This window comes from Sphaerodactylus townsendi, linkage group LG07 (genome assembly GCF_021028975.2).
Source record: "Sphaerodactylus townsendi isolate TG3544 linkage group LG07, MPM_Stown_v2.3, whole genome shotgun sequence".
NCBI lineage: Eukaryota > Metazoa > Chordata > Lepidosauria > Squamata > Sphaerodactylidae > Sphaerodactylus > Sphaerodactylus townsendi.
In genome coordinates this window covers 247,501-256,892 of record NC_059431.1, presented here as the reverse complement: position 1 = coordinate 256,892, position 9,392 = coordinate 247,501, and the positions used below count along the sequence as shown (strand labels likewise).

At 48.4% G+C, this 9,392-nt stretch overlaps 1 protein-coding gene across 1 annotated transcript in view; it reads left to right on the top strand.

The window, feature by feature from the left end:
- Positions 1–448: 448 nt before the first annotated feature.
- The window catches only part of NOL6 (nucleolar protein 6), a 93,922-nt gene continuing 84,978 nt past the window's right edge, over positions 449–9,392 (top strand). The window contains exons 1-3 of the mRNA XM_048504709.1: positions 449–624; positions 3,104–3,226; positions 4,991–5,139. Coding sequence (XP_048360666.1) covers positions 487–624; positions 3,104–3,226; positions 4,991–5,139 — 410 coding nt within the window. The 5' untranslated portion in view covers positions 449–486. The remainder of the gene's footprint in view (positions 625–3,103; positions 3,227–4,990; positions 5,140–9,392) is intronic.

Here is a 9,392-nt window from a genome sequence, read left to right as displayed (position 1 = left end):
TAAAAGGACCAGGTAGCAGGAGATGTGAAAGACCTCCACCTGAGTCCATGGGCAGCAGCTGCCTGTCTGAGTAGACAATACTGACCTTGATGGTACAAAGCAGATGCACGGGTTGAAATATACGGGCTACCCAGTCCCACTTCTCTTGATATGGCCCCTGTCTCCTCATAGTCTTGGTTCTGTTTTCAGAGGAGCGAGCAGAGTGTTGGGTAAAGATCCTTGCTGGGCGAGAGGCTCTTTGCACGCTCAGCTGGCAGGAAATAACTCTCTCTCTCTCTCCCCCTCTCTCCCTCCCCCCTCTCTCCCTCCCTCCCTCCCTCCCCCTCCCTCCCTCCCTCTCCCTCCCTCCCTCTCCCTCCCTCCCCCCCTCTCTCCCTCCCTCCCCCTCCCCCCTCTCTCTCCCTCTCTCTCCCTCTCCCCCCCTCTCTCTCTGCGCTCCCCCCCAGCCTCAAGCAGGTCTCAAAGCTGCAGGCCGCCTGCAAGAAGATGCAGCTTCTCAATGAACTTTTGGACCATGGTGGGAACTACATCGCGGCGACTCTGCCTTTCCTGCTCCGCTTGTTGGAACGAGGCCTGGCCCGGAGGATCCTGCTGCTGACCCACTCTCTCCCCCAGGTCCCTCCGGTAACGTCCTTCCCTCCCTCTGAGCTTCTGGTTAATGCTTCTGGCTCCCTTGGTTTGTAGTAGTCCAGTGGTGGCGAACCTATGGCACGGGTGCCAGAGGTGGCACTCAGAGCCCTCTCTGTGGGCACACACAAACAGAGTGCCCCCTCCACAAATCTAGGCTGGCCGGGGCCGCTGGGCTCGATTATTAGCATTAAACCTAAGACCTAGTTTTGGGGAAGTAGTGTACGTAACCCTGTTAAACGCTGTTAAACTAAAGCACAATCCTTTACTTGGGAGTAAGCTCGGTTGTGGCAATGGGGCTTGCTTCTGAGTAAACCCTCCTAGGGTCGTGATTCACCCATTGGAAGAGTTGCATGGTTGTGACAAAGCAGAGCCATCGACTACCACCAAGCTTACTCCTGAGTAACGCACGCCTCGGAGCCAACCGTTTTTTCTAAACGAAAACCTCAATATTCAGGTTAAATTACCCTGTTGGCCCTTTGCGATAAATAAGTGGGTTTTGGGTCGCAATTTGGGCACTCGGTCTTGAAAAGGTTCGCCATCACTGTAGTAGTTGATCCTTATTGATTTATTTGTTTGTTTTACAAAACGTCTATCCTGTCTTTCTGTTCTCTCTCGCAAAGGCCCTCAAGGCGGCTAACAAATTTATTAAATTTTTAAATTTAATCCATTTGTGTCTCTCCCCCAGCCCCCTTTTCCTAATGGGAACCCATTAATGGGATTTTGGACTTTACCTCTGTGTATAGTACAGGGGTAGGGAACCTGCGGCTCTCCAGATGTTTAGGAACTACAATTCCCATCAGCCTCTGTCAGCATAGTATAGTAGCTCCTACTATCTCTTGCTGTAATGTCATTTTTTTTATCTGTTCAATGTATCATGTTAATACTTACCCTTCGCTTTGCCCCTGGTTGGTAGTCTTGACCTCTATAAGTCACATCCTGTTAGGGGTCAAACTTGCGACCCTCCAGATGTTCAATCACAATCACAATAGACCTTTATTGGCATGAGGTATACAAACGTGAATATAAACTGTTATTAAATTTAAAAGAGTTGTACATGCCGTCTATGAGTAGTTTTACATTCTAAAATCACACTTCATTTATAAAAATATAACATAGATTTAAAAATTTTGACCAATCCATTGTACACGGGATTGTGAACAGATATAGTACAACTACACTGAAAAGGCAGGATTAAGATATTTCTAGCCATTCATTATTCACAGCCTATTTACTAAAAAAAGTATAAACTTCCCCAGGATCTATAAATGGTATATACTAATTAATACTATAAATTAATTAAATTTCCATAAAAATACAATAAATAACGATGAGCTCCTTGTATACACCTTCTATAATAACCCAGGAGTATCAGAGGTGTAATTTCACATTTAAATATTATTTTATACTTGCGTATTTTACAGACCTCTTAAGGACATGACTTGCAGCAAATAATTGGCTATTCTCCCAAGTGTAGAAGGATCATTACTGTTTAGCAATTTTGGGATTGATATTTTGGAAGGCACATTTCCCATTAAGTGTCAAACTCATGGCCCTCCAGATGTTCATGAACTACAACTCCCATCATCCCTTGCCAGTAGAGCCAATGCTCATGTTGGGAGGGACTGATGGGAATTGTAGTTCCTGAACATCTGGAGGGCCACGAGTTTGACACCCACCCTGGTTGATGGTACTGACTCATTTTGTGTAATGTGTTTTGACTCCCAGCGAGAAAGGCAGCCACAAATAACACAAACTTCAATGTATTGTTGAAGGCTTTCACGGCCGGAATCACTGGGGTGTTGTGGGTTTTCCAGTTTGTATGGCCGTGTTCCAGTAGCATTTTCTCCTGACGTTTCGCCTGCATCTGTGGCTGGCATCTCCAGAGGATCGTAAAATCGGATAATAAACTTCAGCTCATCCAGAGCTGGATGGCAGACTTAGAAATAGGTTCTGGGATTGGACCCACTTTTAGCTAAGATTAAGCTTTGCACCTGTGGGAATGCTGGCAGGAGGTTGAAAGACTATTAGGACTAATAAAAGGAAACACTTCTTTGCGCAACGTGTGATTGGTGTTTGGAATATGCTGCCACAGGAGGTGGTGATGGCCACTAACCTGGATAGCTTTAAAAAGGGCTTGGACAGATTGATGGAGGAGAAGTCGATCTATGGCTACCAATCTTGATCCTCCTTGATCTGAGATTGCAAATGCCTTAGCAGACCAGGTGCTCGGGAGCAGCAGCAGCAGCAGCAGAAGGCCCTTGCTTTCACCTCCTGCACGTGAGCTCCCAAAGGCACCTGGTGGGCCACTGCGAGTAGCAGAGTGCTGGACTAGATGGACTCTGGTCTGATCCAGCAGGCTAGTTCTTATGTTCTTAAAGACTGCATTTCTGGTCTACTCTGGGGAAAGTGCTGCAGGCAGTTGTGTTTTTCTTAGGAGGCTTCCTAGCTCTGCTCCCTGCATCTTTTCTTTCAGTGGCCAATCGACGCTGACCCCCCGAAGCACAAAGACAGTGGATCCCTCTCGTTTGGGCTTTTGCTGAGTCCTGACTTTGCCACCAGCGTCTTGGAGAAGGGGCCAGAAGCGGATCGTCCTGAGGTGAGCGCACGACGTTGTCCGTTGTCTGGAGGTCAGGATTCTTCCTGACACCTCTTCTCTTTCCTGCGAACAAAGTTTGCTCGAGTTGGATACTTCTGTTCAGTTCAGTTGGGTTTTCTGGACTATCTTTTAAAAAAATCTCTCTGAGACCTCGAACTTGTTCTTAGTCCCCTCTAACCAATGCCTCCAAGTTTCCAGGATCTTTTTTTATAATCCCCCTTTCTTTATCTCCCCCGCCCCACCATTCAGTTAACCTCAGACAGATAGGCGCAAGGGTAAAGTTTCCCATTCCCCCCCCCCCCCCCCCGGGAGGAGGCTGGCCCCCATCGCCGCATCTGAGGCACTCACAAGCACTACAGAAGGTCTACTGGAGCAGCAGTGGCATAGGAGGTTAAGAGCTCGTGTATCTAATCTGGAGGAACCGGGTTTGATTCCCCGCTCTGCCGCCTGAGCTGTGGAGGCTTATCTGGGGAATTCAGATTAGCCTGTGCACTCCCACACGCGCCAGCTGGGTGACCTTGGGCTAGTCACAGCTTCTGGGAGCTCTCTCAGCCCCACCTACCTCACAGGGTGTTTGTTGTGAGGGGGGAAGGGCAAGGAGATTGTAAGCCCCTTTGAGTCTCCTGCAGGAGAGAAAGGGGGGAAATAAATCCAAACTCTTCTTCTTCTACATGCCTGAGGATTGGTTCCGATGAGAAGGCCTTTTTCAATCTGTCAAAGACTGCCGTATCCCAGCATAGTGGGTCTCCCACTTTGTGGCCCCTTCCCCTTGGTCCTCAGTAAGCTGGTCAAGATACACTGCCTCGGGTAGTGGTGGAGTCTCCTTCGTTGGAGGTTTTTCAACAGAGGCTGGAGGCTGGCCTTTGGGGAGGCCGGACACGGATTTCCCCCCTCGGATGCCCCTGTGTTGCGTGCTATACCAGGTTCCCATGGTGGTGGGATTCATACTGTGGCGTAGCGCCAATGGGGCTGGGCGGGGCATGACGGGGGTGTGGCCGGGCATTCCTGGGCGCGGGGCATTCCTGGGCGGGGCTGTGGCAAGGACGCAGCTGCTGCATGCAGAGTCCCTTGGAGTCATGGGCAGAAGCTTGAAGATACTGCGCGGGGCGCCAGGCTGCCACGCACGCCGGTGCACCTCCTGCTAGGCTGCTTCAAGTTCTGTGCGCTACTGCTGAGAGGAGGGGCGTAACTAAGGCAAAAACCACGTGGCAAAATCACCCATGAGTAACCCCCTCTCGGCACACACAAATAGTTAGTAACCTACTCTCGGGAACCTGTGAGAACATGCTGGATCCCACCTCTGGGCACAATAAGTTAAATAGATTTCTGCTGGTTTTCTGTAAACCTAAAAACACGTGTGTAAATAGATTCTTACTTATTGTAAGCAAAATTGGTGTTAACTGTGAAGCTTGTAAGTATTATGGCATTCTTTCGCTATCCTCCAGCCAGGGGTCTGCAACCTGTGGCTGCCAATTGGCCATGCTGGCAGGGGCTGATGAGATTTGTAGTCCATGAACATCTGGAGAGCCGCAGGTTGCAGACCCCTGCTCTAGACCCTCCTTATTCATGTATTATGACTGGAAATTTTTTGAAACAAATGACTGGAAGCTGACTTGATATGCTTTGGAAGAACGCCTCTTTTCTGTAGAATTTTCTCCTGTCGCTCTGTTCGTTGGTTCATTTGTTCAAAAAAAGAATTATCAGCTGCCTTTCTACCTCGTAGGAACTCAAAAGTTTCTATTCTCTTTACATTTGCCCCTGCAGGCGGTGGAGTTCCGGACGTTCTGGGGTCAGCGCTCAGAGCTGAGGCGTTTCCAAGATGGGTCCATCTGCGAGGCCGTCTTGTGGAACGCAGCTAACCAAAGCGAGAAGCGCTTCGTCCCAGCGCAGGTCATTCGGCACCTCTTGCAGTTGTAAGTAGCTCTGCTGTGGAAGTGTAAACAAGGGGACATGGGGGGCAGTAATGCCAGAGGTGGGATCCAGCAGGTTCTCACAGGTTCCCGAGAGTAGGTTACTAATTATTTGTGTGCGCCGGGAGGGGGTTACTAATTGGCGATTTTGCCACGTGATTTTTGCCTTAGTTACGCCCCTCCTCTCAGCAGTAGCGCGCAAAACTTGAAGCAGTCTAGCAGGAGGTGCACCAGCGTGCGTGGCAGCCTGCGCCTGCGTGCATTCGTTTCCCACCCAAGGACCGGCGCAGCAGCTGCGTCCTTGCCACAGCCCTGCCCAGAAATTCCCGCCCCCGGAATGCCCGGCCATGCCCCCGTCGTGCCTCGCCCAGCCTCACCGGCTCTACGCCACAGTTTGAATCCCACCACCATGGGAACCTGTTACTAACATTTTTGGATCCCACCACTGAGTAATGCCCATACACGTGCTTTCTCCATTGCGGCCCCCACCTTCTGGAACGGCCTGTCTGAGGATCTCGGGAAGACGGTCGCCGTCCTGGCTTTGTACAAGCGCTGCGAAACAATTATTCGACAGAGCTTTTCTACACCGGATAAATGATTGTCACGCTGTGCAAAATGCTTCACAAGGTCATGGATAGATTATTAGAGCCAGCGTGGTCTAGTGGTTAAGAGCAGTGGAATCTAATCTGGAGGATGGGGTTCGATTCTCCACTCCTCCACATGAAGCCTGCCGGGTGACCTTGGGCTAGTCACAATTCTCTCCGAACTCTTGCAGCCCCACCTGCTTCACAAGGTGTCTGGTTTGAGTCGAGGAAGGGAAAGTAGTTTGGAAGCCGCTTTGAGACTCTTTATGGTTGATAAAATCAGGGTATCAATCCAAAACTGCTTGTTGTCGTCTTCATCTTAGTCTTCATCTTCTTTTTCTTCCTCTTCCTCCACCTTCTCCTTCTCTTCCTCTTCTGTGTTGAGCTTGCTGAAACTAGGATGCTACTGTGCATTATTTTATGTGTCACGTTGATGCTTATTCTTTTCTTCAGCTCTGTTTTTAGATTTCTGGTTGGTTCTACAACCCAAATGCTATTTCACTGTTCATTGAATATTCCCTCCTGTCGAATGCATTGACTCACTCTGGGTAATCCGCCGTGAGTCCAAGTAGTAGACTATAAATAACATAAAAGAATGAAAGTAAATGAATAACAAACAGACTCTACCTTAGTCATTGTCAAGCAGAAAGGGATGCTTCCCAAGGAAAATTGTGGCACTTTTTTTTTTTGTGGGACTCTTTAGTTTGGAGAGGAGACGTCTGAGGGGGGATATGATTGAAGTCTATAAAATTATGCCTGGGCTAGAAAATGTTGACAGAGAGACATTTTTCTCTCTTTCTCACAATGCTAGAACCAGGGGGCATCCATTGAAAATGCTGGGGGGAAGAATTAGGACTCATAAAAGGAAACACTTCTTTACGCAACGTGTGATTGGTGTTTGGAATAGGCTGACACAGTTGGTGGTGATGGCCACTCACCTGGATAGCTTTAAAAAGGGCTTGGCCAGATTGATGGAGGAGAAGTCGATCTTTGGCTACCAATCTTGATCCTCCTTGATCTGGGACTGCAAATGCCTTAGCAGACCAGGTGCTCAGGAGCAGCAGCAGCAGCAGCAGCAGGCCATTGCGTTCACATCCTGCATGTGAGCTCCCAAAGGCACCTGGTGGGCCACTGCGAGTAACAGAATGCTGGACTAGATGGACTCTGGTCTGATCCAGCAGGCTAGTTCTTATGCTCTTATGTTCACTTCTGGTACCGCCTGCCTACAGTAGACTGCACTGGAAATAGATTTTGCAGGCCTTTATCGTGGCTTAAACACCCAATCCCCCCCTTTCTCTCCTGTAAGGAGATTTAAAGGGGCTTACAATCTCCTTTCCCTTCCCCCCCCTCACAACAAACACCCTGTGAAGTAGGTGGGGCTGAGAGAGTTCTGAATTTTACTCACCCAAGGTCACCCAGCTGTGTTGGAGTGCACAAGCTAATCTAGTTCACCAGATAAGTGGCAGAGTGGGGAATCAAACCAGATTCCCCAGATTAGAGTGCACCTGCTCTTAACCACTCTACCACACTGGATTCTTGTGAGAGTTTTGTGACACTAGAAAGACTCAGCAAATTTATTGTTGCATGCATCTGACATGGCGGTTTTTGGCTTGTTGTGTAAAATTTCCTGGAAATGTTTGAAGTCATGGGGGAAGCTGAAATATTTGCAATATTTCCTTATGAAGGCTTAAACATTTTATGGCTTAAACAGCATAGAATATACCAGTGGTGGCGAACCTATGGCACGGGTGCCAGAGGTGGCACTCAGAGCCCTCTTTGTGGGCACACGCAGAGTGCCCTCCCCACGCATCTAGGCTGGCCTGGGCCGCTGGGCTCGATTATTAGCATTAAACTTAAGACCAAGTTTTGGGGAAGCAGTGTAGACAACCCTGTTAAGCGCTGTTAAACACCACTGACTTTCATGCGAAGAACTAAAGTGTGATCCTTTACCTGGGAATAAGCTCGGTTGCTGGCAATGGGGCTTGCTTCTGAGTAAACCCTGCTAGGGTTGTGACTCACCCGTTGGAAGAGTTGCACGGTTGCTTCAAAGCCAAACCACTGACTACCACCAAGCTTACTCCCGAGTAACGCATGCCTCGGAGCCAACCGTTTTTTCTAAACTAAAACCTCAGTATTCAGGTTAAATGGCCGTGTTTGGGGTTGCAATTTGGGCACTTGGTCTTGAAAAGGTTCGCCATCACTGGAATATACCAACTCAGCATATGAAATTGGGCTATTAGGCATTTTAATGATATTAAAGTATCAGTGCTTTAATTGCAGAATGCCAAGGAACAAGGTTATGGATAGCTCTAGTACAGTGATGGCGAACCTTTTCGAGACCGAGTGCCCAAATTGCAACCCAAAACCCACTTATTTATTGCCAAGTGCCAACACGGCAATTTAACCTGAATACTGAGGTTTTTGTTTAGAAAAAACGATTGACTCTGAGGCGTGCATTACTCGGGAGTAAGCTTGGTGGTCGTCGGTGGCTTTGCTTTGACGCAACCGTGCAACTCTTCCGACGGGTGAATCACGACCCTAGGAGGGTTTACTCAGAAGCAAGCCCCGTTGCCAGCAACCGAGCTTACTCCCAGGAAAAGGATCGCGCTTTAGTTGTTCGCATGAAAATCAGTGGGGTTTAACAGCGCTTAACAGGGTTACCTACACTGCTTCCTCAAAACTATGTCTTAGGTTTAATGCTAATAATCGAGCCCAGCGGCCCAGGCCGGCCTAGATGTGTGTGTGTGTGGGGGGGGGGGGGGGCTCTCTTTGCACTTGCCCACAAAGAGGGCTCTGAGTGCCACCTCTGGCACCCATGCCATAGGTTCGCCACCACTGCTCTAGTAGTAACATTTTGACATTTCCAAAAAGAGGCTGTACCTTTTTCATTGAGCACATAGTTCATTTTCCACTACTACTAGGCCCTTTTAACTGGAAGTGCCAGAGAATGAACCTGAGATTTTCTGTCTGCATCTCCCATGGGTGGCTTCAGTCTCTTCTTGATAACGTAACTACAGTCTGTCTCAGAAAAAGATGTCAGTGGCGTAGTGGTTAAGATGTCAGTGGCGTAGTGGTTAAGATGTCAGTGGCGTAGTGCATTCTAATCTGGAGGAACCGGGTTTGATTCCTCGCTCTGCCACTTGAGCTGTGGAGGCTTATCTGGGGAATTCAGATTAGCTTGTGCACTCCCACACACGCCAGCTGGGTGACCTTGGGCTAGTCACAGCTTCTCGGAGCTCTCTCAGCCCCACCTACCTCTCAGGGTGTTTGTTGTGAGGGGGGAAGGGCAAGCAGATTGTAAGCCCCTTTGAGTCTCCTACAAGAGAGAAAGGGGAGATAGAAATCCAAACTCTTCTTCTTCTATATTCTTAACATGCTGGATCTTCTTTGATGTTCAATGCTCCTCCTGGGTCCTAGTGCCTACCAGTTTGCAAAAGACCGGTATTGATGATAGCCATTCAATGAACTATAAATGCTCTTGTATTAAAGTTCCCCGTTCAACAATTCACCAAGGCAGAGCATAAAAATGAATGATAATTCTCATATTCTAATGCAGAAGCATTTCTCAATCGCTGTACCTCAACTGACCACTCTAACATCTCTTACTGAGACAGAGTAGAAACTTCATTTTTTAAAAAAACAAAGTGCTAAAGAAGTGACCGTAGTGAAGGA